The sequence below is a fragment of the Diplodia seriata genome (assembly GCF_021436955.1).
Source record: "Diplodia seriata strain FDS-637 chromosome Unknown scaffold_11, whole genome shotgun sequence".
Taxonomy (NCBI): domain Eukaryota; kingdom Fungi; phylum Ascomycota; class Dothideomycetes; order Botryosphaeriales; family Botryosphaeriaceae; genus Diplodia; species Diplodia seriata.
In genome coordinates this window covers 806,749-831,325 of record NW_027117318.1, presented here as the reverse complement: position 1 = coordinate 831,325, position 24,577 = coordinate 806,749, and the positions used below count along the sequence as shown (strand labels likewise).

Sequence of the window (24,577 nt, the reverse complement as noted above, 5' to 3'; positions counted from 1 at the left end):
GGGTGCTGTTTACTCGCAACACCTTGGAGATTCCGGGAAGATATTCTTGTAGCTTGAGTAGTCACCAATATACAAACGCATTGAGCCAGTCTATCAGCTCGATTGGCAACTTGAATACAACCATCAACCCTAGCTCCTTCGACTGCCTTAGGTCCAGCTTTAATCTACCACATGGCGAAATTATTCGTAGCGATATCGTGGTTCATGTTGTAGCTTCGTGCTATTGCCTACAGCGCCTTGCGAGGTGAATAAAAAAAGGAAATGTCTCGTTTAATGGGGAAGATTGGGTCCACCTCACAGGTTATAGTTAGCGAACTAAGCCATAATAGTAGTAAAGGAGCTCGTGGAGGAGTACGGAGCCAAGTATCCGAAAAAAGCATCGAGCCCGCAGGAGGTTCGCCCGACACGACAGCAGAGAAGGTGCGTAGAGGTGGATGTGCCATCAGGCGAGGAAATACTATTAAAAAAAAAAAAAAAAAAGGCAGAGAGCATACCGCACAGATCGCCGAAGCGGGACGAACCGCGACGGTACTCGACAACGACGCTCTGGAGAGGACGTGCCGCTAACCGTTATGGGAAGTCCAACACAAGACCCAGCCTGAAGTGTGTATCCAGTCAACGATCGCTTGGATGAGAGATTGGCGAAAAGAACTTAGCGAGGAGGAGTACGAAGAACTGACTGTCCGACCGGTTGCTGGGCAATTGAGCGAGATCGGCTTTCGGCTGACCCAGCAGTGTGTAAGTCCTCCATCTTCGTGCAGTCCGTGTCCCAAGCCGCACGGGATCCCGCTTTCTCAGTAGACTAGGGCGTTCATAGAAAGGCGCCGTGAGCGGAGAGCTCCCAATTAGCTTCTCACAGGGCTGCCCACCTTCAGGACATCGCAGTCCGTCCCTGTAGCCCAATCGTCTATACCGAACGCAACCACAGTGTTCCGAGCGATCAATCGAGCAGCGATGTAGCAAGAGCCCGCCGCGCATGACAGGGCGCCATGAGTGGAGTCTGAATAACCCAGTCGACCCATGGGAGCAGCGATATAGTTGCAAGAGTTCGCGTGTGGGGCTGTCAGACCGCATAATCCTCACGGTTTGTCGGCCGCATGGAGGGTACTGTGGGCGAGGAGATGTAGGTAGTACGCGTAGGCCGCCGTCGCTGTCAAGCTGGAAGCTATACCCGCGCTTCCGCGAATACTTTCCACACCGCAAAGCAGGCGAGTTGGGCGCCGGCTGGTGTCGGACTACGGGCGCGAACTGAAGCGACGACAACGGCGAAGACGACAAGCACACGGCCATGGGAGCTTTTCTCAGCCTGAGCTTCTGGGGTAAGCATATTCCTCCCCCCAGTGCAGAGCTTTATGGGTGCACAATTGCGGTTTGCGCGCGGCAACGGAGAGTGAGATGGCGATTCGCAGCGCAGATGTATCCAAGTGGAGCACGCAGAGTGTGGCCCATCCCTCGGCGCTTGGTCGTCCAGTCGTCTTCGTCACATAAGCGGAGCTGGTGGAAATTCTTCGCAATAGACGTTGTTGCTGCATATTATTTGAGGCAGGCGAGCGGTCGGACTCTACTGACAAACTGGCGGTTGCGCATGGAAGCCGTAGCAATGCCGTGGAGGACGGCGCGGCTCTGAAGGGCTCTTTTGAGGGGGATAGTCAACTAGTCAAGCGAGAGGGATGTGAGAGAGATGAAGATTCGTGGAGGCGAGGACAATGGGAATTCAGTGAATGTCTGGTATCCAGCTCTGACCTTTCGCGTTCGCTGACGTTCCAAAGGACCAGCAGAGGCTCGCCTACCTCGTCGGAGTCGCCGTCAGAGCTTTATACGTCGTGAGTAGTGTAGAGTGTTGGAATATTCGCCTTGAAATGTGCGTTCGCGGCATTAGTTGTTCGCAGGAGAGCTCTGGGCTGAGAGGAGAGCGACAGCGCAGACGGGATGGAAGAAACGCCTGGAACTGCTCTGCAGCGCAATACTGGGGCTCTTCAACGGAGTGGTACTAAGGTAAAGGGAGCAGAGGGTGGCAATGGTGCTGAAGCCAGCTCGGATGACCGATTGAAGAGGGGCGGTTTTGTAATGAAGACTGAGGAAATTGAACGACTTGCCGTGTTGTTAAACCTCGAATAGGGCTCCTTGAAAGCGAATTGCCTTGAATTCGGCTATTTTCCGCAAAGATACGCTCTCATCGCGCGAGTGCGATGCAGGTGATGGGGATGTATGTCATGCGACAAGAAAATTGTAGGTCACAGCGTGGAGAAGCATCTTCACGCCATCAATTGCAGCAAATGGTGCGTCGGGTGGTCACATACCTGTTTGTACGTCCGGTGAAAGCCATGTGGGTCGCAACTGCAATTCTGGTGAGGTGCCTGCCCGATATGCTCGTCTCTCACCTTTGACCTCCCGCCGCCTTCGCCACACCAACACCAACGCCCCGACTCCAAATCTTTCCTTTCTTTGCCCTCGCTGATTCGCCACCGCACTGCAAGCAAGCATGTCGCGAAACCTGAAGCGCTCGCGCAATCGGGAAGCAAAAACCAACGAGCGCGGAACGGAGAGCATGCGCGACTTCACACGCACCGTTACAGCCCGCCTCTCTACCCTCATCCAAACCGACTACGATACTCGCCACGGCTCGGCGGTGAACCCGATCGTACTTGACGACAGCGATGATGAGGTAGAAAACAACAAGAATGGCGCGAACAGCAGCAACCAGCCCGACAAAGCTGCAGCGCGTAACGCCCGCCTGGTCGACGCAATTGAGATCGACTCACCTCCTCCGCCCAATACCGGTCCTGCAACGCGCGACCGGGATAACGAGGATGCGATGGATGATGAGAAGGCGCCAATCGACCACAACTTGTCGCCGGTGCCGCGCCGCGCCGAGTACCAGGGCGACCCGCACTGGCCCTGCCTGACGTCCAACTGGCGCAATGTGTCGCTGACGCCAAACAGCGTGCTGCCGGTGTCGGTACGCGCGCCGCCAGGCCCGACGGAGGCGCACTTCGTTTACGCCGATGAACGGGAGGAGTACCTCAGGCGCTGCCCGCCGCACGCAGACTTCAGCATGGTAAGTCTCCTCTTCCTCTTCCTCTTCCTATTCATCAGCTGGTCCGCCTTGGACTATCCTCACCTCGAGTAACCCGCTAACGCTATACCCACCCACAGATCGTCTTCATGCCCACCAACGCCGACGGCTCCACACCCAGCACCACCAACAACGGCGGCGACGAACGCGGAACCACCCCTCTGAGCACCACCGCCACCGCGGGCGGCAGCAACACCAGCGTCGCCAACATGTCCACCCTGGAATCTCCATCCAGCACCACCAGCGTCGCCGCAATCTACGGCGGCTCGCCCACACCCACACCCACACCCACCACCCCGCCTCCCACCCCCCCTCCCGCCGCCCTGCCCCTCCTCACCCCCTCAGAAGCCGACCACATGCGCAACCTCTTCATCGCCAAAGGCCACGCACTCCGCGGCCACCGTCACAACGACAACAGCCACGGACCCGGCTCCACCACATCCACCACCACCACGCCGTCATCCACCGCCTCCTCACCACCTGACCAGCAGTCCGCCAACAACCAACTCCCCCACCTCGACCCCGACGACGACTCGCGCCGGACGCACTACGCGCAGTGCGAGGTGTGCCGCGGCATCCGCCGGCGCGCGGTGCCGGACGGGCACGCGTACTGGCGGGAGCTGGGCGAGGCGGCGGAGAAGGCGGCGGAGAGGGCGGAGAAGGCGGCGGCAAGTGGAGCGCAGACGAGGTCGATTAGGGAGGCGTTTGAGGAGAATCGGAGGGTTTTGAGGAGGAGGAATGGGAACGGGAATGGGGGGAGGGGAGGAGGAGGGAGGGGTGGAAGGGGTGGATTGAGGGGTGGTTGAGGGAGGCGGGGGAGACTTGTGGGTCGGTCTTTGCGTGATGGACGGACGGACAGACATGGTTGCGCAGGCGAAAGAACAGAGTAGGGGGAAGGGGGAAATGGGATTTGCTATGGGCGGACTGTGGGATGGATGTAGCTTAGGCTTGCTTGATTGATGGGTAGAGATGGCTTTGGCTTCGAGCGGGGGTGGGATATTCAGGGAAAGGTAATCTGGGCTCACACGTGGACGGTGGATAATCAGCGTAGCGGATAGTATTTCCTCTTCCTTAATGCGTGTAATCGGCAGGCCTCCTTTCATGAGGCCACAGCGGGTTGTTTCCTTCATTCAGATTGATCACAATCACCGTAGATGCTATCAGGTGGTTTTTGAGGGATTACTCTGCTTCACCATCATCGTAGTCGCCTTTAGGTGCTTCGTGATTAATATATCTGCTTCACCATCAGCGTTGTAAGTACCTAGCGGTGGCTTGGAAGACAAACTTTGCTCTTGGGTGTGGGTTAAGGTAGTCCTTCGTGCACTCTATTCCGAAATTGTAACATAAGGTTGATTCCCATAGGTAATCTCCAAAATCAAAATCCCTTTTGTGGAGGCGGCCTGGCTTGGATCAGCGTTGCGTCATCGGACTTCGTCGCTTGAGGACGTACCGGCGTCGGCGGGAGCCACAGGCAGGGCGAGGATGCCCGGGGCGAGGACGAACAGGATGGTCATCGTGGTGGAGAGCTTCATGTTGTTGCGCGTGGATTGGAGATTGTTGTAGATTGGAGCGATTTAAGGTGATGAAGGGACAGGCACGGTCCAGAGGCTTGCATTTCGTTTTATCTCAACCACTTACTCCGGCGACAACAAGGGCGAGGTTTGATGTCGCAAGCCCAGTACTAATGGATGTTGAGTCGACATCACAACACAATGCAAGTGATTTCTGGAGCCATGGTAGGTAGCAGCCGACGGGATTGGCACGTTTTCCCAGGAGCTGTGACGTGTCAGTATCGATTGTCGGGTGCGACTCTGGGTCTCAGTAAAAGTGTCTGGCGGGATGGACGGATGAGGTTGTGGTTGAGAGGCGACCGACACTAGTACCTAGGCAAGATGGGCGCACGGGCCGCCCAGCGATTTTCGCTTGCAAGCCTTGCAGATGCACATTTTCTTTTCTTGGTGCCGCGCCTCGCCCTGCCCCGCTCAACCTCTCTCCGAGGCTGGATTCCAGGGAAAGAAAAAAAATGTCGCACTCGTCAGCCTCTTCGGACACGGCCTCGGACCCGCTGGACATGCGCGGCGAGGAGGATTGGGAGGATGCCGAGCCCGACGTCGAGGAGATCCGCGTCGTCGGCCTGTTCGACGACCACGTCTTTCCGGATGTCAAGCAGATGATCGAGGATTGCAAGAAAAGGTACAGCTTCGATTTTGTTGGCGTCCAGAAAACCCTGGGTGTGTACTTCTCCTTCTCCCTGCGCTTTTCGGCGCCACTGTCTCTCTACTTCCACGCCCTCGATCCAAGTCACGTGCTTTCCAATTCAACATTGTCCATTTCTCCACGCATTGCAAAAGCCATCTCCCACTAGTGCTAACCGCTACCCAAGGCCTTGACTTTCTCTCGAGCATCAAGCTGGTGAACTATATCCGCAGCGAAGTTAAAGCCGGAAACAAGAACCCTGCCGTGTCTGACGCGTCCAAATTCGCCGACGACAAGTACCTGCAGCCTGTGCTCGATGATGACGCCGTGCTTTTTTCTCTGGACGAGCTGTCCGACGACTCCGAGGGAGAGCAGTTGTCCGACGAGGGCAAAAGGGTCAAGGAGCTGGAGGAGCAGCTCCAGCAATTGGCGAGCCAGTTCAATGAGTACAGAGAAACCGTGTCGAAAACGCTCGAGGACCGGTGGAACGAGCAGGATGCGTCCAAATCGGGCGAGGCGGGCCCGTCCGGATCGTCCAAAGCTCCCGAGGGCAAGTGGGGCATTGATACCGGATACTTCGATTCCTACTCCTACAATGGTAAGCTGCGCCGAGTCGTCGGACGGGGCCCATTCGCTGATGCCCCCCAGACATCCACGAGACGATGCTCAAGGACACGATCCGCACTGATGCATACAGGGACTTTGTGTACGACAACAAGCACATCTTCGCGGGCAAGACGGTGCTGGACGTCGGCTGCGGCACGGGCATCCTGTCCATGTTCTGCGCAAAGGCCGGGGCGGCGCACGTCATCGCCGTCGACAACAGCGAGATGATCGAAAAGGCCGTGGTCAACTGCCACGCCAACGGCTTCTCGACCGACAAGATCACCTGCCTGCGCGGCAAGATCGAGGAGGTGACGCTGCCCGTCGACAAGGTCGACATCATCATCTCCGAGTGGATGGGCTACTGCCTGCTCTTCGAGGCCATGTTCGACAGCGTCATGTGGGCCCGCGACCGCTACCTGAAGCCCGACGGCCTGATGGTGCCCAGCCACTGCACGCTGCACATGGCCCCCTTCTCCGACGACGACTTTATCGCCGACAGCATTGACTTCTGGCACGATGTGTACGGCTTCGACATGAGCGCCATGATGGAGAAGATCCGCGACGACGTCAGGGTCAGGAGCCTGAAGACGGACAAGCTGAGTAAGTGCGCAGATGCTCAGACTGGCGTATCCGTCTGCTAACACATCTGCCAGTCGCCCCGTCGTCTCAGTTCTTGCAGCTCCCGCTGCACACCATCACGACCGAGGAGCTGGAGTTCGTCAAGAGCTTCTCGGTCGAGGTGGACAAGGACGCCAGCGCGCTGGACGGCTGGTGCATCTGGTTCGACACCTTCTTCCTGCCGTCGCGCGACGCGGTGCTGCCGGCGGACGCGCGGGCGGAGACGTGGAAGGGCCCGGGCAACGCCTTCACGACGGGCCCCGGCGGCAAGCCTACGCACTGGGAGTCCGGGCTGCTGCTCGTCGAGCGCACGGGCAAGGAAGCGGAGCTGAAGAAGGGACAGACGATTGCAGGCAGTGTTACGTACAAGAAGGCGGGCAAGAACACGCGCGACCTGTCCATCGAGGTCGAGTGGGCGGTCGAGGGCGCGGCGGACGGCAAGCGGAAGCAGGCGTGGAAGCTCGAGTAGACAGCAGCATGCATCGAGAATAGAGCTTAAGACTGCGAGGGAGGTGGACTGGTGGCAGCGATTGGCTGCCGGGCAGGGCTCGGAATGCAAGATAATCGCAGCCGAATGACCCTGTGCAGCATGCATGCGGCGCCCGTAAGCGGTGCAAATGCGGAGGACTGCGGAGGTGTGGGATGGTGCAGCCACCAGCAGTGAGAGACCGGGGTGTCGTCATCGCACGGGCCTGCCGTTTCGCGGCGCGTGTCGCAGTCACCCCATGACAGCTGGCCAAGCACCAAAAACTCCAACAAGCTCCCCCCATCGTGTGCTCTCGAGATATCGCCCGCCCGCCCCGCCCACCGCGCGCCCAGCTCTGCCCGCACGCCCAGAGCTCCCCTCACCTCCGCCTTCGGACCATGACGACGCAGCTGTAGAGCTCGCAGCTCCAGCATCCCGTTCCATGCGCGCCATCCTCCCCGGCCGGCCCAACGCAGAGCTCGCTGCTGTGACCACCGGGCTCTCGGAGGGAAGGCAGCTGATCGTGCGCACCACCAACCGCCCCCAAGCCAATGCCCCACGCTGACGTCCCTGCTGCAGGCCTACATCTCCGGCAATGCCCTCGTCATCCTCGACGGCCCGCGACACATTATCCAGACCACCTACACCGAAGATGAAGGGAACCTGGTGGCCGTGGTGCTGGACGAGCCGTCGGGCAAGATAGCGGCCGCGTCCAAGACGGCTGTGTACGTCTACAAGCCGCACGGCCTGGACATTGGCCAGCCCAAGGTGCGTGGACATGCTCCCCTCTGCGCCGCCGCGGATGTCTGACAATGGGAATCCGCAGTGGACCCAACAACACACATTGACCCTCGACGACCCGCACGATGAGATCCGGACCCTTTCGTGGGGCATGGCCGAGGAGCTGCTCGTTGGGAGCTCGGCCCTGACGCTGTTCTCCACGCACAATCACGAAGCCGAACGCCTCTTCACCACGCCGCTTGCGTCGCCCGCCAAGTTTGCCCACTTCTCCTACGACGCCACCTTCATCGCCTCGACCTCGCCATACGACCGTCTCGTCAAGGTGTGGCACCGCCTGAGCTTCGGCAGCGTTGAGGAGCGCTTCGACGTGGCCTATCTGCCGCACCCGACGACGGTGACGGGCCTGCACTGGCGACGGCCGCGCCACCGCGAGCAGCTGATTGAGAACGTGCTGTACACCATCTGCGCCGACAACAAGGTACGCGTGTGGGTGGGCGGCGAGCACCGCGCCCCCGACATCTTCCAGCTGTGGGCCGAGGTCGACCTGCAGGAGTCCATCAAGCCACGCGCCCTCGACCCGGCCTCGCGCTCCGCCCGCCGCTACGCCTTCTTCATCGACAGCGCCGACTTCGCCGTCGCGACCGAACGCGCCGTGCAGCAGGCCGCCGACAGCCCCGAGGAGAGCCATGCGCTGCAGCACCTGATCGACGTCGCCAACCGCACGCCCGAGGTGTGCGTGGTGCTGGACGAGAAGGGCAACATGTCGGCGTGGGGCCTGGAGAGCGTCGACACCAAAGTCAAGAAGTCGAGCAACATCTTCAACATCGCCCACGTCGAGGGGCTGCGCCTGCATTTTGCAAAGGACGTGCCGCCGGCCGAGGACAACGTGCAGTTTCACAGCTTCTGCGGCGACGCCCACGGCAGCTCGTTCACGCTGCTCATGCATCACTTCGACGGCAGGATAGAGTGGATGCAGGGCAAGATCGACCTGCTGTTCGACCCTTCGCCGACGAAGCTGACGAGGTTGGAGCGCGACACCATTCTAACCGGCCACACGGCGCCCATCAAGAAGGCAGTCCGCACGGCAAGTGGGCGGGCGTTGATCTCTCGAACCGACAAGAACGCGGGTGTTGTGTGGAGGCAGGAGGACTCGAAGCATTCCGGCCCTGTGCTCGCTCGTCACAGCACCGTCCAGGTGGACGAACATATACATCGGACGGCTCTCCTTTCTGAAGGTGATTTCATCGTGTTTTTGCACCACGAAAGCATTTCATTGTGGGACGCCCGCACGCCAACTGCGAAAGAGGTGGCCCGATGCAGCTACCAGCTGCAGGGCAAGCCGCTCTGCCTGCTCCTCATCCCGGAAGTGGAAACGGATACTGGCTGCGTTCATCTCGCCACCATTTCGTCCGACATGAAGGGCATTGGCTGGGAGGTCAGGATACCGCCCAGACTATCACAGGCGATACCCCGCCTACATCGCCGGACATCATCCATCAACATCGAAGGCAAGATTTCCATCACGGAAATGAGCAAGTTCGACCTGGGCGATGACGGAGACCTTGCTTATGTCATTCCCGTCGATCCTGCCGGCACGCGGGCTGTCATCTCGGGCTTTTTGGACACATTCGCCCGTGATGTCGCAATCTCGTACACCACGTCGGGCGTCATCAAGTCTTGGACCGCCAGAGTGAGCGCAAATCGGAAGAAGATCGAGTGGCTGCTCACCTCAACGGTAAATACCGGCGTGGAGAACCCGACGCTGTGTAGTGGCACGTCAATCCGCAAAGCAGCGCTGGTCGACGCTGAGAAGACGGGTCTCACCATCTGGAGCACCAGAAGCGCGCAGTTGGAGCATGAGGAGCGCTTCGAGTCCCACGACATCATCCAAGACATAGATTGGTCGTCCTCGCCAGACAACCAGTCCATCCTCGCCGTGGGCTTTCCTCACAGGGTGGTCATCTATGCACAGCTGCGCTACAACTACCTCGACCACGGACCGTCTTGGGCGGCGATCCGAGAGGTCCGCATTCGCGAGTTCACGCCCCATCCGATCGGCGATTCCGTCTGGCTTGGTAGCGGTAACTTGGTCATCGGCGCCGGAAACCAACTCTTTGTCCAAGACGAGCATGTCGAGGTCGACGACGGCGTCCTCCCGGATCTGCGCCTCGTCGAGCACAGGGAAGCGCACCGAAAGAAGGCGGTGGACCTATTCACTCTCGTGAGTAGACTCAACGGCCCGCTGCCGGTATATCATCCGCAAATGCTCGCCCAGTGCGTGCTGCTGGGGAAGCTGCCGCTCGTGCAGCGCATCCTTATCAATCTCTTCAAGACGCTCAAGTTCTACACCGAGGGCGATCCGTTCGATACTCTACTCGGATTGTCGCCGGAGGATTTCTTTGACGACCAGGCGGTGAGTAGTGATGGAAGAAATTGTCAGACCGTATCGCTAACGAGGTCGCAGGCTACTATGAACGGTTCTACTCGGAAGGAGATGCAGTCGTCGTATGCAGATTTCACGGACGAGGACGACGAACCAGCTAGCGTGACGGAAGAAGTTGCCGCACGCTTGAACGAGCTTCTCCAGAAGAAATCGGTACCACAGCTGTCCAACCGCGAACAGTTCCATCTCGCAGACATTGTCGAGTGCGTCGGCACCGTTGAGAAGCACCGACGAAGCGTCGATGACAATGCTTGTCGTTTCTTGCTCTTCTTCAGGCAACACTATCTCCGCGACAAGGGTGGCATGCGCAGTGAGGATAAGGCTCAGTTATCCTGGCGCGAGATCACTTGGGCGTTTCACAGCGGCAGCCAGGACATTCTGTTGGATCTGGTCAGCAGGCATTTCCAGGGACGCATGCTGTGGAAGCAGGCAAAGGAGGCGGGTATTTTCATGTGGATGACGGACATCAACGCGGTGGTAAGTCACGACGGTTCTGCGCCCAGGCAAGCAGGGAGCTGACAATGCTACAGCGCGCCCAGTTCGAAGTCATCGCCCGGAACGAGTACACCAAGACGGAGGAAAAGAACCCCACCGACTGCAGCCTGTACTACCTCGCGCTACGCAAGAAAGCCGTGCTCGTCGGCCTGTGGCGCATGGCGACGTGGAGCCGCGAGCAGCCCACGACGCACCGCTTCCTCCAAAACAACTTCGCCGAACCGCGCTGGCGCACCGCCGCGCTCAAGAACGCGTACGCCCTCATGGGTAAGCGCCGCTTCGAGTACGCCGCGGCCTTCTTCCTGCTCGCCGACCACCTCCAGGACGCGGTCGCGGTGCTGTCCAACCAGATGAACGACACGCAGCTCGCCATCGCCGTCGCGCGCGTCTACGAGGGTGACGATGGCCCCGTGCTGCGCAAGTTCCTGACCGAACGCGTCCTGCCGCGCGCCGTGGCCGACGGCAACCGGTGGATGGCGACGTGGGCCTTCTGGTCGCTCGGCAAGCGCGACGTGGCCGTCGGCGCGCTCGTCACGCCGCTGTCCTCCCTCGTCGTCTCGCCGTCGCCCGGATCTCCCCGCCCCTCGCCTCCTTCCCTGCAGAGCCGCCTCTTCCTCACCGACGACCCCGCCCTCGTCGTCCTCTACCGCCAGCTGCGCGACCGCTCGCTGCAGACGCTCCGCGGCGCCCTCGCCGTCGCGCCCCGCGCCGAGTGGGAGTTCCTCGTCCACACCGCCCGTCTGTACGAGCGCATGGGCTGCGATGTCCTCGCGCTGGATTTGGTACGTGGATGGGAGTTTTTGAGGCAGGCGATTGCGCCGTTGCCCCCGGCGAGGTTGCCGGTGCATTCTTCTGCGAATGCGAATGCGAAGGTGGGGTGGAGGAATTATGGTTCCGGCCCGCCTAGTCCGGTCGCGACGTACGACATCGATCCGAGGAAGTTGTTGCGCAGGAGGAGTAGTTTGGTCGTGGCGGATTTGCCGGTTAGGTCGTCGGCTTTGGATGGGTTTGGCGGGGATGGAAGGGGCGATGGGGGTGTTGTTGAGGAGGAGGAGGAGGATGAGGGAGATGGAGGGGGGGAGAGGAGGAATGGGGTCAATGGGGATGCTGCGGCGGCGGCGGTGGAGAAGGACAAGGAGAAGGCAAAGGAGAAGGAGAAGGAAAAGGAAAAGAAGAAGCCGCCGCCGACGCAGTTTCATGAGCCGGATGCTAATAGTTTGTTGGATTCGTTTGGGTTCTGAGGGAGATTGGTGGTGGTTGGTTGTGGTTGATGCAGCGGTTCTTCTTTCTTTGCTTTTGGAAGCTCTCTTTTTTTGTAGATTACCCCCTTATGGCATTGGGATATGGCGTCGACCTCTTTTTTGTATCTTTGCGTCTCTCTGGGAGACGACATTTCGTGGGAGGAATGGCGGCGATGGCTTCTTGGGAGAGGAGGTGTGAAAAATGAAAATGGATGTTGTTGTTGTTGCTGTAGTTGCTTGCAGTTGGTTCGTTGTTTGGGTTTTGTGACTTGTGGGCTTACTTTTGCTGCTGTGGGAGAGAGTTTGTGTGAGATGCTGCGGTGGTAGTTGTTCTTATTTCTTCGTGTCTTTCTTTTTTTTTTCCCCTCATCTTCCTGTTGGTTGTGGAAGGGAACAGTAAAGACGGCTCTGTGGTAATGCATATACTGTGGTATATATCTCACCCGTGGTCAGTGGTCAGAGACCAGTGAACGTGCAGCGTTACCGTCGACCAGAAACCGCTTTGCGGAATTGTTGCAATCCTGACCACCCCAACTAACTCTACGAGGCTGGAAGTTGGAGCCGCAGGCCTCCATTAAGGCTAGCTGACGCGACCAAAAGAATACAGGTCATGGCAGTGTATTACAAGCAGAGCTGAAACAACAGGCGGGCTCTCTTACACTGGAATGGGTGGTGTTACCCGGATCAGCTGTCAAGAGCATCATTCGCTTTATGCAGCACACCGTACCACGGACAACGCCCTTGTTAGTCTTGTGTGGCTAGCTGAATGTGTTGGAGACGCAAGAACCGAACCGTGCTTCGACGTCTGTGACGTGATGTTGTCTATGAATATGGTGGGACAACACCCTCAGCTGAGCCGTAGTGTCACGCCGGAGACCTGATCCATACCATCCTCTCTTATCAGCCGCGACTCGGGGTTCTCTTCCCTCCCTAAGTTTTTCAATTGTCGCCAGAATGGCCAATGGTCGCCGATCTGACGAGCTTGCTTCGGAATCAAGCTACGCAATCCTTCAAGACAAATTGGAAGGATGAGAAGGTTGTGTGGTGACTGTGATGTCCCTTAGCTTTGGATATTCGGGTTCGTTTGTTCTTCTTCCGCGCTTGCTGACGAGTGGGTTCTTTGTAGGTCTCCACCCGAGTTTATGGATTACAAATGCAACTATAATGGGGCACGGGATTTTCAGCAGAGACAGCGTAATGGATCAGCCATAGCAGCCATGGCCAGAGGATTAGCGTTATTGCGTCGAGCTAAGGCTGTCATCAGCCGCGTGGACCGGGGAGGCTTCGGGTAAGGATGGCTTGTAAAGGTGAAGAGGCTGGGTAAGCTGTCTGGTCATTTGTCAGGTCTAGTCCAATGAAGAAAAGCTGGATTGTCCTTTTGCCAGACTTCATGGAGGGCGTGAAACGAATTTCCGGTTGAGAAGTGGGATGCGGTCTGCGTCTGGCTAATCCTTGGAAAATTCGAAGAGATTGATGGGCTTTACGGAAGGCGTAGGTAGTGAGAGTATGAGACTAATGAGCTGGTTCGGTCATACGTCCTGGTGTTAATATGTTTGACAGGGACGCTGGGAAAAGAAAAAAAATGTCAGGCCTGTTTGACATCGAACATGTTGCGGCCACGGTTTTTTTTGGACAGCGTTTCTGGCTGGGTCTTGGTATTCTTGACTTGAGACCGGTGGCTTCCCCAACGAATTAAAAAAACGTGAGAAGAAAAAAAAGGACCGTCTCAGCACGATGCAACCCGTATTCTCATGCGCGCAATGGTCTTTGTTTCGTTTCTCTCCTCGGCCCGCGTTATGTCGTCGATCAGTTGAACAGTCGTCCGCGCAGAGGCCGCTTTGCTCCCAGATAGGCATCCGAAAGGTTGTATCGTATGAGAGCAGGGATTAACTCCATTTGGTAGGATGCGTCTTCGCTGGGTTATCGCTGCTAAGTTAGTGTGCGTCGGCCGACATGCCGGATTTGAAGAGCGATGAGACAAGTCCGACGAAGGATTCCCTGGAGATGGCGAGCAATGTCGAGTTTCGAAGATGATGAGTGAACAGAAGATGGTCGATGGACCGGGGTCATGCCACTTTTTGTTTGCATCGAGGGGGGAAAGCAGGGTCATGCCTAGATTGGGTAGCGCCGGACGTAACAAGGCGTTGATAGGCCCGACGATCCCGACGGACCGCACTGACGAGGGGAAGAGCTGCTGAGTTACGGTCAACATGGTTGGACAACGGTTCGCTGGCCTTGTTGATGCTTTTTCTTGGCCTTGGGGGAGGTGCTTTTATTGAAAGTGCTGCTGAGATTCAGGGGTGGGGATCTGAATGTACTGTGACGGTGGGCGAGGGTTGACCGCTCATGTTCAGAACCGGTAGCGGTCTAATCACTGGCGAACATCACCTTCTACAAAAATTCGTTTCGATCATGGAAATCAAGAGAGCGAGCATCAGGCGTGGGGGAAGACTGGAGATGTTTCCACCTGGACGCGGATGTGTTTACGCAACATGCTGAGCGTTCCTTGACCACGCACGTCGGACCATATGCAGACCCGATCGTCAACGTCCTTTGCACAATTGGTCCCCCCGCGCAGGCACGGTGATCAGGAGAAGGCATCTCGCTACAGGCGACATAAAGCGTATTGCATGGCTTACGCGATGCATCTTCATTAGACCGGGCAGGGTTCGGGAAGCGAGATGGAGGCTTCCATGGCTAGTGCTCCCGTTGATCGAGCCTAGGCCTTGGGACGGTCTTTGGTAGCATGCTGACGTGCGCTGTCACGTACCGAGATAGTGTGAAGTCGACTATAGACCATAGCGCGGCCAAGTGTCTCCACAGGCTGCGGCTACAGTTTCAGGGTCCCTTGGCTGCTATATGCAGGATTCCGCTAGCTATGCATGAAGGCGGCGAGGATGTTGAGCTTGTAGACGCAGCTTGGCAGGCTTGGGCGCAGCAAGCAGCAAGCCAAGACACAGATCACGGATGATGGGCGAGATGATGGACGGATGTGTTCCTAGGGCGTCGCCCCGGCACAGCGGATCCTCGCGAAGTGCAGCAGAAAATGTGTACTGCGTATCCGTAGGCGTTTGCTCTTGCTTCAGCGGGCTTCCCGATACCGCGGCTTCTGTGCTCCGGGCTCGCACATCGCATCAGTGGAGTCGGGGATGCGGTCGAGAAAGCCGGATTGTCGAGCTCTGGGCGGACCGGCGTCTTTACTCTGTGCGGAGAGGCCTCAGATCCACCCGAGCGGAGCCTTGCGGCACGGAGAGTTCGGTGGCGTGGTGCCTTTCGACCTGGTGTGCGGCGCAGGGCTGAAGGGCCGGAGCAGAGCCAGGAATTGGGAAGGGCTGCGGGCCAAGCCGTATTGCATGTCTCAGCTGGTGCACCAGGCCCAGGCCGCGATGCAAAAACGAGGGCCTGACGGGTCGAGGGCGGCACGAAGCTGCGCGGTGCGGGGTGATGGCTGCGGACGACTACACAGCACGACGGCGCGAGTGCAGATGGTCGGGACGCAGAGGTGACGGCGGGAGTACGTGATGATCGACAATTATTTCCGACGCGCGGGCGAGCGAGATGCGGCGCGGACTCGCTTGTGGCGCGGCGCCTTCCTTCGCGACTCGACCGCGACCTCGACATCGCCATGGCTCCAGCCGGCCATCGCCATCTCCATCTCCACGACCGTCCCGTCTCCCGCTACGCACCCCGGATCGCGCTCCGGATGGGCGATGAGCATCTCTACTGCAGGCCGCCGGCGTCTTAGCCTCATGTTCGTCGGGCCAGCCGTCCGCCACAAGGGTGGGGTTCCCAGATGGCAGCGCAATTCTAAACAAAAGGCCCGTCTTCCTTCCTTCGCAGTCTGCGCCGCAGCGGGTAAGCGTCAGCACGCCGTCCATTCTCGGATCGCTTCCGCCCCACAGCTGTGACGCTGGCCTCCAGCGCCTTTTGTTGTCTGCCGGCTGCCGGCCGCCGCATCACTCCTAGGGGACGGGAACGCCGATCACTGGGCACCGCTGCTCGAAAAGCAGCTGGATCCGCCGGCACTGCTGTGAGGGTGTGAGGGTGTGAGGGTGCGTGGCCCAGCGAGGAGCCAGCTCGACCGCTACATCCACCGCCAGCTCGCGCACCTGCAGAGCGCTGCAGAGGCACAGCACGCCGCGCAGGGCCACCGTTGCGGTCGAGATCTCAAGCGGTTCCACAAGTCTGGGCGGCGGCGTTGCGACCAATTGGCTCGCCCTGCTGGTCCTCGCCGTTTTCGGACCGAGCGCCAGACGGCCAGCACGCATCAGGCAAAGAGAACATGCTCCGCCGCTGTCATCAACCCTGTGGCGCCCGTCGGAATAAGGCTCCCCGACGCAGGTACGCCGTCTCTCCAGACGTCACGTCCCGCGCGCCGGGTTCTGGGCTTAGCCGGCGTGCTCCTCTCAGGAGGCCTCTATTCCTGTCCCTTATGCTCTGGCAAATGTCCGGTCATTGGCCTGGCTTGGCCTCGGCACACGACCATCGTCTTGCCTCGCCGGGGTTCCGCGGCCACTCAGGCCCGGGCGATCGCCCTGGAATTGCCTGAAAGCGCCAGAGCACCAGCGGTGATCACAGGCTGCCGGCGGACAGGGTGTGCACGCAGCACCCTGCCGTCCCGCCCTACCGGTGTCGTTACAGACCCTCTTACGAATCCACCTGCCGCCCAGGACCCGCCTGCCTGTGCCAATGCCACTATGCGCAGGGCGAGATCCCCCAATTTCATGCCGCCCGTCCTCCACGCCAAGAGGCAGCTGTTAGCCGGCGACACGGGTCCCACGGATGAGCCATTTCGCCCTCTGTTCCGGCACGCTGGCACACGCCTTCTAGATCCTGCCGGGCCTGGCGCTACCTCAAAGTCCTCATCAGATCCTGCCGCCGAGCACTTCCTCATTCTGCATCCGCCGGGGGATCAGGACCTCACCGACAGTAGCGCTCCCAGGCCCTGGCCCTGTATACAAGTCTGAGCGTCCCAGCCCTGGTCCCGGCCCATCAGGCATTTGCTCTTTCTCCCGCTCGCTTCGGGCGCAGCTCGAGGCCCACCCCCAGGTCTTTCATACTTGGAGCCCTCGTTCCCACCCTTCTCTAACATCCCGCCCGCCCCTCGTCTCGCCTGGTGACTGCTTAAACCCACCGGTTCCCTGTTCCCCAGCTTTGGATCCCTCGACCCGCCACGCCACCCGCCTTTTGACTTTTCGACAACACCACCGGACCGTCGGCCTGACGCCTTAGCAACATCCTCTCGGTGGTCCGTCGGCGACCACCTCCTCCTTCACCATGACGTTGTTTATGGACAATTCGCCGCATGTGGCCGGCTCCATCATCAGCATCACCATTCTTGCCTTCACCATCTTCGGCCTACGAGTGTACACGAGGTTAAAGGTGGCGGCCTGGGGCATAGATGATTGGTGTATGACGGTAGCCATGGTACGCCTGCCCCTAAGCTTCTGCGCGCGCCGGACGCTAATCCTGCTAGCCGCCTTTCGCTGTCCTGTCGGCGGCCTGTATTCTGGCATCCTTCAATGGGGTCGGCGTGCACGTGGAGCGGTTCAAAGACCCTGCGCTTGCGAAGTACCAGGAGATTGGCCTGAAGGTAAGGATTCCAAGCTGCACGGCGGTGCGCGTGCTGACGGTTGTAGTGGTTCTTCCTGTTTGAGGTCTTCTACTGCGTTGCCATCATCCCCATCAAGCTTAGCATTGCCTTCCAGTTGATTCGCATTGCGGCGGGGAGGAAGTTCTTCGTGTACAGCCAGTACGTGGTGGCAGCCATGTTCACGACCATGAACCTCATCGCGGCGCTGTACATCATCTTCCAGTGCACTCCGGTCTCGTAAGTCTTGGCTCCCGGGTGGCGGCAAGGGATTGGCACTGACGGCAGAGTTCAGGTATGCGTGGAACACGCAGCAGGAGGGCAAGTGCAACGACGCCAAGATCCTGACGGACATTTACTATGCCACGACTGCGGTCAACATTGCGACAGACTGGTTCTGCGCGGCCATGTACGTCTCTTTAAAGATTGCGGTGGCATCCTTTGCGACTCATGGACGCGGCTAACGAGTCATATTAGGCCTATCCCGCTACTTTGGAACGTAAAGCTTAACCGCAACGCCAAGATCTCCGTCGGATGCATTTTGAGCCTGGGCATCTTGTAAGTCAGCATGTGCGCGATTGCGTCTTCGCTGCTAACCTTGTTGATCAGCGCCTCGCTCTCGGCGTGCATCCGTTTGAAGTACACGGTCAACCTGCAGAACTCCAACGACTATCTTTGTATGCCAACCCCTTTCTGCTCCCCCCTCGAAGCAGAGCTGACCAGAGCCTCGCAGACGCCATCTCCGACATTCTCATCTGGGGCTACGCCGAGAACGGCATTGGAGTCATTGTCGGGTGCATTGGCACGCTGCGGCCGCTGTTCCGCAAGGTGCTGCACCTGGGCTCCAGCAACGACGGCTCAACCCCCATGAAGTACGGCGGGGCCTCATCAAAGGGAAACTTCCCCAGCAATGCACGCCGCACGTACGACAAGTTCGACTCGCAGTACGAACTCGAGGAGGGCATGGCCGGGGCGTCGTCGTCTGGCAGCGACAAGTACGCGCCGCAGGCCCACGAGACGGAGATCCGCGCCGGCATGGCCCGCAGCGGCAGCCTGCGCAGCGACAGCGACAGCCAGAAGCAGATCCTCGAGGACAGCCAGGGCAACGGCATCATGGTGCACAGCCAGGTGCAGATTTCCAGGGACTAAGAAGCAACGCAAAAAACACATGCATATATCGGCGCTGGGTAGGGGCAATCCTTTTCCAACGAATGGCAAGAACACGGGCGTATCTGGGCGCGTTGTTTGTGTACAATGGCAGGCCTTACGATTCCTCTTTCTTTCTCTTTTTCTCTTTCGCTTGCGAGTCTTCGATTTCCGCACAAGATACCATGACGTAGGTCCCTTCTTTTCCAATTCTGCTATTAATATTAAACAAATAGACTTCTTCTTGCACAATGATAGACCACACACACTGCTCCCTCCTTTCGCACCCAGTGGCAAGCTCGAATGGCTCCCCCCTACGAGTCAGAACATTCCGTGAATCACATTGCCAAGGCCTCGCATAATATCTAGGCGTTCGTGCCCTATAGCGAAACGCAATAAGTATGCCTAGCAGCGGCCCCGTTTCACCGCTTTGGCGCCTCTCCACACCTCCCGGGCCTTATATCGAACCATTTTGGCTTTTTCTCCTATAGGCCGACCTACACTATAGCGCATCGCCGGCTATAGGCCGACCCGAGCCGCATGCCGAGAGAGAAGAGAAAAAAATCGAAAAGACTTGAGATGCGATGTGCATGAAACAGGGCCACGACAGTTCCACCGCGAACGCGCGCCCGTGACGCCCGACGAACGAACGACGGACACGCCGCGACGCCGCTTCCGCGGGGGGCTCATGCTGCGCTCGACAATCCCATCCATCCCACTTTTTCTTCTCGAATCCTTCCCCAAATCGGGGGGTGTTTCACCTCGTAAACGGGATCGTCAGCGAGAGCCAGGTTCCCACGCGCGCATCATCGGGGAGGGGAGGGGGAGAGTGGGAAGCCTTGCGCCCCCTCCCTCCGTGCTCCTCCCTCCCCTTTTGCCTACATCACCAAATCTCGATCTCCCCACCCCACCCGACCGGGCCCTTCGTACCTCGGTCGAGTCGGTCGGTGTTTAGTGATGACCGTTCGGAGAAAAAAAATTGACAGGGGGGAGATGGAAGAAGAGACAAGGGTGACAGGCGATCAATCTTCCCTTTTTTTTTTCTTCTCTCGCGCAATCGTTGCGATCATATTCCTCATCATCATCCATCATTCATCATTCATCATCATCACTCGCATTCGCTTAAAAAACAGTTTACAGGTTTTTGATGAGGCCGATGCTGCCGCACATACCCTCAGCTACCGCGAAAGCGAGATCCGGATCGACAAAAAGACGTTACACACATACAACAAAGCGCAGTACGCGTTGCGCGTGGGGACCGTGTGACGACGAAAAAAACTCACAGACGTGACAGCAACGGCGGCGGCCCGAACGGGGGGCCCGTGAGCTGTCAAAGTTTCTCGCTTGCATAAGGAATGCAATTCCTCCCGAAAAACTCACATGCTCCTTCTTCCTCCCTCTCGCTTGTCGTTGCCTCCGACGTTCATCCTTCCACGACGACGACGACGATGATGATGATGATGAGAGGAGCAACAAGCTTGTTTTTCGTTCTCGCCACACTGGCGGGCAGATCCTCTGTGGCGGCAGCCCCCCCGACCAAATAGGGATCGATACGGTGAGGCCTGTGCAGGCCGTCTTGTCTTCTTCTTCGCCCTTCTTCTTTTGTCGCTTTGCGTGTTTGTGTTCTCGCCTTTGGTCAGTCGCCGAGGTGTTGATGTCGATGATGTAACAAAAGGCCTTTTGCATCACACGCGCACGCGCGCGTACGCGTTCCAGTCGATCAGTTTCGCTTACTTGAACTCGCTCGCTCTCTCGTTCGGTTTGTCAAGCTCAGGCAGGAGACGTCTTCGTTTCTGCTGTCACGGATGAACAAGAGTGGATTAATTTTGTTGTTGTTGTTGACTGCGGTAACTATATGTTTGCTTGCTCTCTTCTGCCCCCTTCCCCCGTTCCGGCCTCCAACACGTCGGGATTACATGACGCACTCGGGTCGAGCGACTTCAGCATCATCAAGACAAACGCATATGGCCGGACCGTGCATCGCGAGAGATTCGAAACCTCCGCCTCGGTTCCTCGCCCTGGTTGATTCGTTCCTTCACTTCTTTGTCGGTTGACGTCGTCGCTTCTCGGAGCAGCTGCTCTGTCTCGTTGCAGTGCAGCTGGGCGACCACCTGCCAGGCGTTGTTGAGAAGTGATGCCCGGGTCGTCTTGTGGAACCAGATGGTGATTGATAGGAAAAGAGCGAGATGCACGACGAGGTTGATGACGACAATGGTGAAGCCGGTGTGGTGCATTGGTATTTGACAGGGGATCATTGATGTGGTTGTCACGTTCGCGTAGCTGTCGAATGTCGGAAGCCAGTCGTAGTATATCATACGCGCGACGGTGGTTGTGAGTGCCTGCCATGCCAATGCGGGGTTGTTCGTTTCCAAGATGGTGTCCCGGAATATTGCGCTAAGGATTGGGTTGAGGTTTGTGTGAGCCACGTCAGTGGAGTAAGAATGGAGTGGTCTGGTGGGGATTCCAGAGCAGTATCCGCATAGAGCAGATATTTCAGAGTGATCTACCACATCACTGATCATCACAAGCGTTCTCCACATCATTGTATTAACGAAATCGAAGGTCTCATTCGTGGTGGAATTTCCGTTAAGGGCTCTGACCCGACTCGATTGGTCTTCCAAATCGAAGCTTAAATTGTCGGCAGTGTTCGGATACCAAAGTAGACATTGCATACCTTATAATGATTAGTTAACAGTTTCGAGGAGTGGGCTTGCTCTACGGATAAGCGTACTGCTACATATTGGAACGTGGTAATCTGGAGACCATGATTCGGACCTGTCATGTCGAAATTGTCGTAGTTTATTGATGTCCAATTCTAAGACCGCACGTTCGGTTTCATGCTCCGTTCGTACCCCGAGTTGGGATCTGATTGCAGTTGTATCGAAAGCTTGCCGCTTGGGGTCCCAGGCGAGTGATGGCTCGGAACCATTGAAACGCCGCGAAGCAGAGACTGGCATTTCCTGCAAGTGCTTCGTTCGACTACTGAGTCCATTATCGTACCTGGCCGCGTGAGTTAATGGTCTCTCCAAAAGATGCCCTATTGTGAACTTACCAGGCATCGTAGCACATAGTCATGCTGAGTTCAGCAGTTCCATTGTCCCCTGACTGCGAAGCAGATGCCATGAAATCTACCCACACCCCGGAATCATTCATGGTGGAACCGCTGAAATTGTAGTGTGGGACGCCATTTGATAAGCCGGAATTACTCTTGAAACGCAATATCAATGAAATATGACCCATCTCAACCGGCCATGTCTGATTGCTGTGGTTGTTGGATGCCATCCAGGTTCTGTACGTGAGGTCGGAAAGATCCGGAAATATTCTCTCCGCGTAGGAATAGTCGTCAACCGAACCGTTGGACATGTGATCTAAGCTGTTAATTAGACCTCCGGCTACCTGTCCAACGGAACATATCTTGAACGTTGGATCCGTGAGCCACCATACGTTATCAAGCATACATTGAAAAGAAAGCCCAATACTGGTTTGGTCCAATCGTAAGATCTCTTTAATCTCGTCGGTGAGCTCTGTTGGCTGAGCGTACCCTTCAAAGTAAGATAATCTGCCAGCATACCCGCTCTCGATTCCCTGGAAGATGAAAGTTTCATTAGTAAGCATCGGCCGGACACAGACAACCCGCGCATCGAATACTGCTGCGGTGCCTTCGAACCTGCTGATCTTGGACCTGTCCAATTGCGAGTTTATTGGCAGGAATGCGCGGATGTTTGGCCCTGTATCGGCGATAGAGGAGATTCGTGCGCGGGGTTCTGCGCTGTATTCCGCGAATGTAGGAAAGTTTTGCGGTGAAGTGGTCCAGTAGCCACTATTCCATTCCATCGTCATCCCAGAGCCATCGATATGACCTTCCATACTTGCACCGACGGCCTCGAGACTTTGGCGAGGGAATCCTTGTACCAAGCCGCTTCGGACATCCCATAGAAGTAGGGTTGATGTGAACTGGGATATCAAGGTGCTAAGTGCAAGAAGCGCTACCAAAAGAGGAATTGCGCCACACTTCGACCAAGATATGTTTTCCCAGAACACAAGGAGGGAATTCACGGGGCCAGTATTCACATGTCGAGCAATGGAAATAGCTGGTGCCTTAGCCAAAAGAACCCCTCCGTCCTGTCTGGTTTCGAGCTGAATGGCGGCGAGCATCGCCACGGCGGTACTGGCCTGAGTAGCAACTGCCAGTCGGATGGCAAGAGTACAGAGGGTTACAGCCTGCCCGACCCAGCCGTCGATCATCACTCTCGTCCAGAGGTTGTTGCGATTGTCCTCGAACCATAGAAACGACAGTGCCGAGAGCGCTCCGAGTAAGAGGATGGAAGCACCGATATTGCAGAACAGCAGGTATTTTCCAAGGCGCCGGAAAAATGGGATCCTTCCAGGGCCTTTCTGAGGTGACGCGAAAGAGGACACGGTTGATGGTTCATCTGGAAGGCTTGAGGCTTGAAGGGACTCATCATGTGAGTTTGATCGTGAAAAGGGCGGCATCTCGCGGGTCAAACCGCCACGATTGTGTTGCGAAGGTAGGTAAACGAGTGCGTAGCTTGACTCTGAAGCAAGTTCGTCGGATCGATGGTCGTTGGCCATTTTTCAACAGTCGAGAAGCCGGGGTGGGGAAGAATTCAAAATGAGGCAGTGACTGCTAAGAATTGAGCGAAAAGCGGCTGATGATGGAAGATGTTATTGGTCAGGCATCCAACGTGGCACTACAGCTCAGCTCAGGGGTTGTCCTACAACATGCAGGAAAACAGCGACGTCATAGTTTGACGTGTAGGCACCCACTTGCCCTTGCTTCCTTAGACCTAAGAGTTTGATGAAGGGAGATAACCGGCTGAGAGTATTGAGTGACACGGCCAACAAAGCCGGCAGTTGTCTTCAGCCCGCACCAGAACGTATGATCAGTACGGCAGCTGATATGGGCGTAGTCAGTAACCCTGGTATTCTGCCTGATGCGAACGATGCCCTGATTAGCTGAATCATGTAACACTTTCCATTCCTGTGCCCGAAAGCCTGCTCGCTCCTGAAACCTGTTGTTTAACCAACAGCCCTGACTTGCATCACGTTGTTCGCCTCAGCGCTCCTCAAAATAGATCAGTGACTCGGCTCTCCAGCCGCACAGGACTTGTTCTATTGACTGCAATAGTCTCATCTGCGGTTGCCCGGTAGTAATGGTGTTGCTGTATTGGCCCGTCCGTAGCATCGTACGTGCACACATGGTGAACTCATCAAGTGTTGACCACATGCGGACCAGAAGTATCAATTGGTTCCCCGCCCGGCCGACGTACATCTCATATGCCCCATCGCACCATACCGACAACAATCGGATCGCCGCTGTACCTCGCGACGAAAGCCATGGCGAAGGAGGCCGGGATGGAGGCGACATTTACGAGGCAGACCCGCCCAGCACGGCGCTGTAGGATGATGATAACATGGCGATCATGGCAGCGCCGATCGTCGTCACGCTCGGCATCAGCGTCGTGTAGATAATGCTCCCGGGCGCGGGGCTGGCGATGATGCAAGGGGCGATGGAGGGTGTTGCCGGGGCAGGTGTGCTTTTTGCGGAAACTGTACAGGTGGGGGCGGAGGTGGTTTCATAGGCAGCGCTGTACGAGCGGTGTTTGTTGTCCATCACGATACAGGTATTGCCGAAGTCGTCGATGATGATTACTTGACCGTCGGCAACGTGGATCGGCGAGCGGTGGAAGTGCGCCTTCAACGTGAAGGAGACGGCGAGGAAAATATCGACGTTGTCGGTGATGGTCACAATGAGAGTGAAACTGTTGATAACGATGCTTGGAGCCATTAGTATAGACTGTACTCCGCCTCATCAATGCACATAAATCATCTTGGTCACTATAAAGAGGAGTGACTGGAACCTTGTGGGCGCATGTGCTGAACAATGAGAAAGAGAAGAAGTGTACGGACTTAGTAACTTTACAGGTTAGACTATAGA

The 24,577-nt window shown here is 57.3% G+C and overlaps 4 protein-coding genes across 4 annotated transcripts; all 4 read left to right on the top strand.

Annotated features, from left to right (window-relative positions):
• Nucleotides 1-2,482: 2,482 nt before the first annotated feature.
• Nucleotides 2,483-3,130, top strand: SLS55_009969 (uncharacterized protein; the record flags this gene model as incomplete). The annotated part of the gene is made up of 1 exon (XM_066781362.1): nucleotides 2,483-3,130. The coding sequence occupies one exon, from the start codon at nucleotides 2,483-2,485 to the stop codon at nucleotides 3,128-3,130; it is 648 nt and encodes a 215-aa protein (XP_066628364.1).
• Nucleotides 3,131-5,099: 1,969 nt separating this feature from the next.
• rmt3 (Ribosomal protein arginine N-methyltransferase rmt3) lies at nucleotides 5,100-6,965 on the top strand (the record flags this gene model as incomplete). Its single annotated transcript, XM_066781361.1, has 4 exons — nucleotides 5,100-5,307; nucleotides 5,460-5,870; nucleotides 5,921-6,478; nucleotides 6,532-6,965. 4 exons carry the CDS (start codon nucleotides 5,100-5,102, stop codon nucleotides 6,963-6,965), a joined length of 1,611 nt encoding a protein of 536 aa, XP_066628363.1.
• Nucleotides 6,966-7,404: 439 nt separating this feature from the next.
• Nucleotides 7,405-11,882, top strand: RAV1 (regulator of (H+)-ATPase in vacuolar membrane; the record flags this gene model as incomplete). Its single annotated transcript, XM_066781360.1, has 5 exons — nucleotides 7,405-7,485; nucleotides 7,542-7,730; nucleotides 7,789-10,116; nucleotides 10,168-10,623; nucleotides 10,677-11,882. 5 exons carry the CDS (start codon nucleotides 7,405-7,407, stop codon nucleotides 11,880-11,882), a joined length of 4,260 nt encoding a protein of 1,419 aa, XP_066628362.1.
• A 5,277-nt stretch (nucleotides 11,883-17,159) lies between these two features.
• SLS55_009966 (uncharacterized protein) lies at nucleotides 17,160-18,621 on the top strand (the record flags this gene model as incomplete). The annotated part of the gene is made up of 7 exons (XM_066781359.1): nucleotides 17,160-17,309; nucleotides 17,359-17,475; nucleotides 17,522-17,712; nucleotides 17,768-17,881; nucleotides 17,950-18,030; nucleotides 18,082-18,149; nucleotides 18,206-18,621. The coding sequence occupies 7 exons, from the start codon at nucleotides 17,160-17,162 to the stop codon at nucleotides 18,619-18,621; spliced, it is 1,137 nt and encodes a 378-aa protein (XP_066628361.1).
• Nucleotides 18,622-24,577: the final 5,956 nt, after the last annotated feature.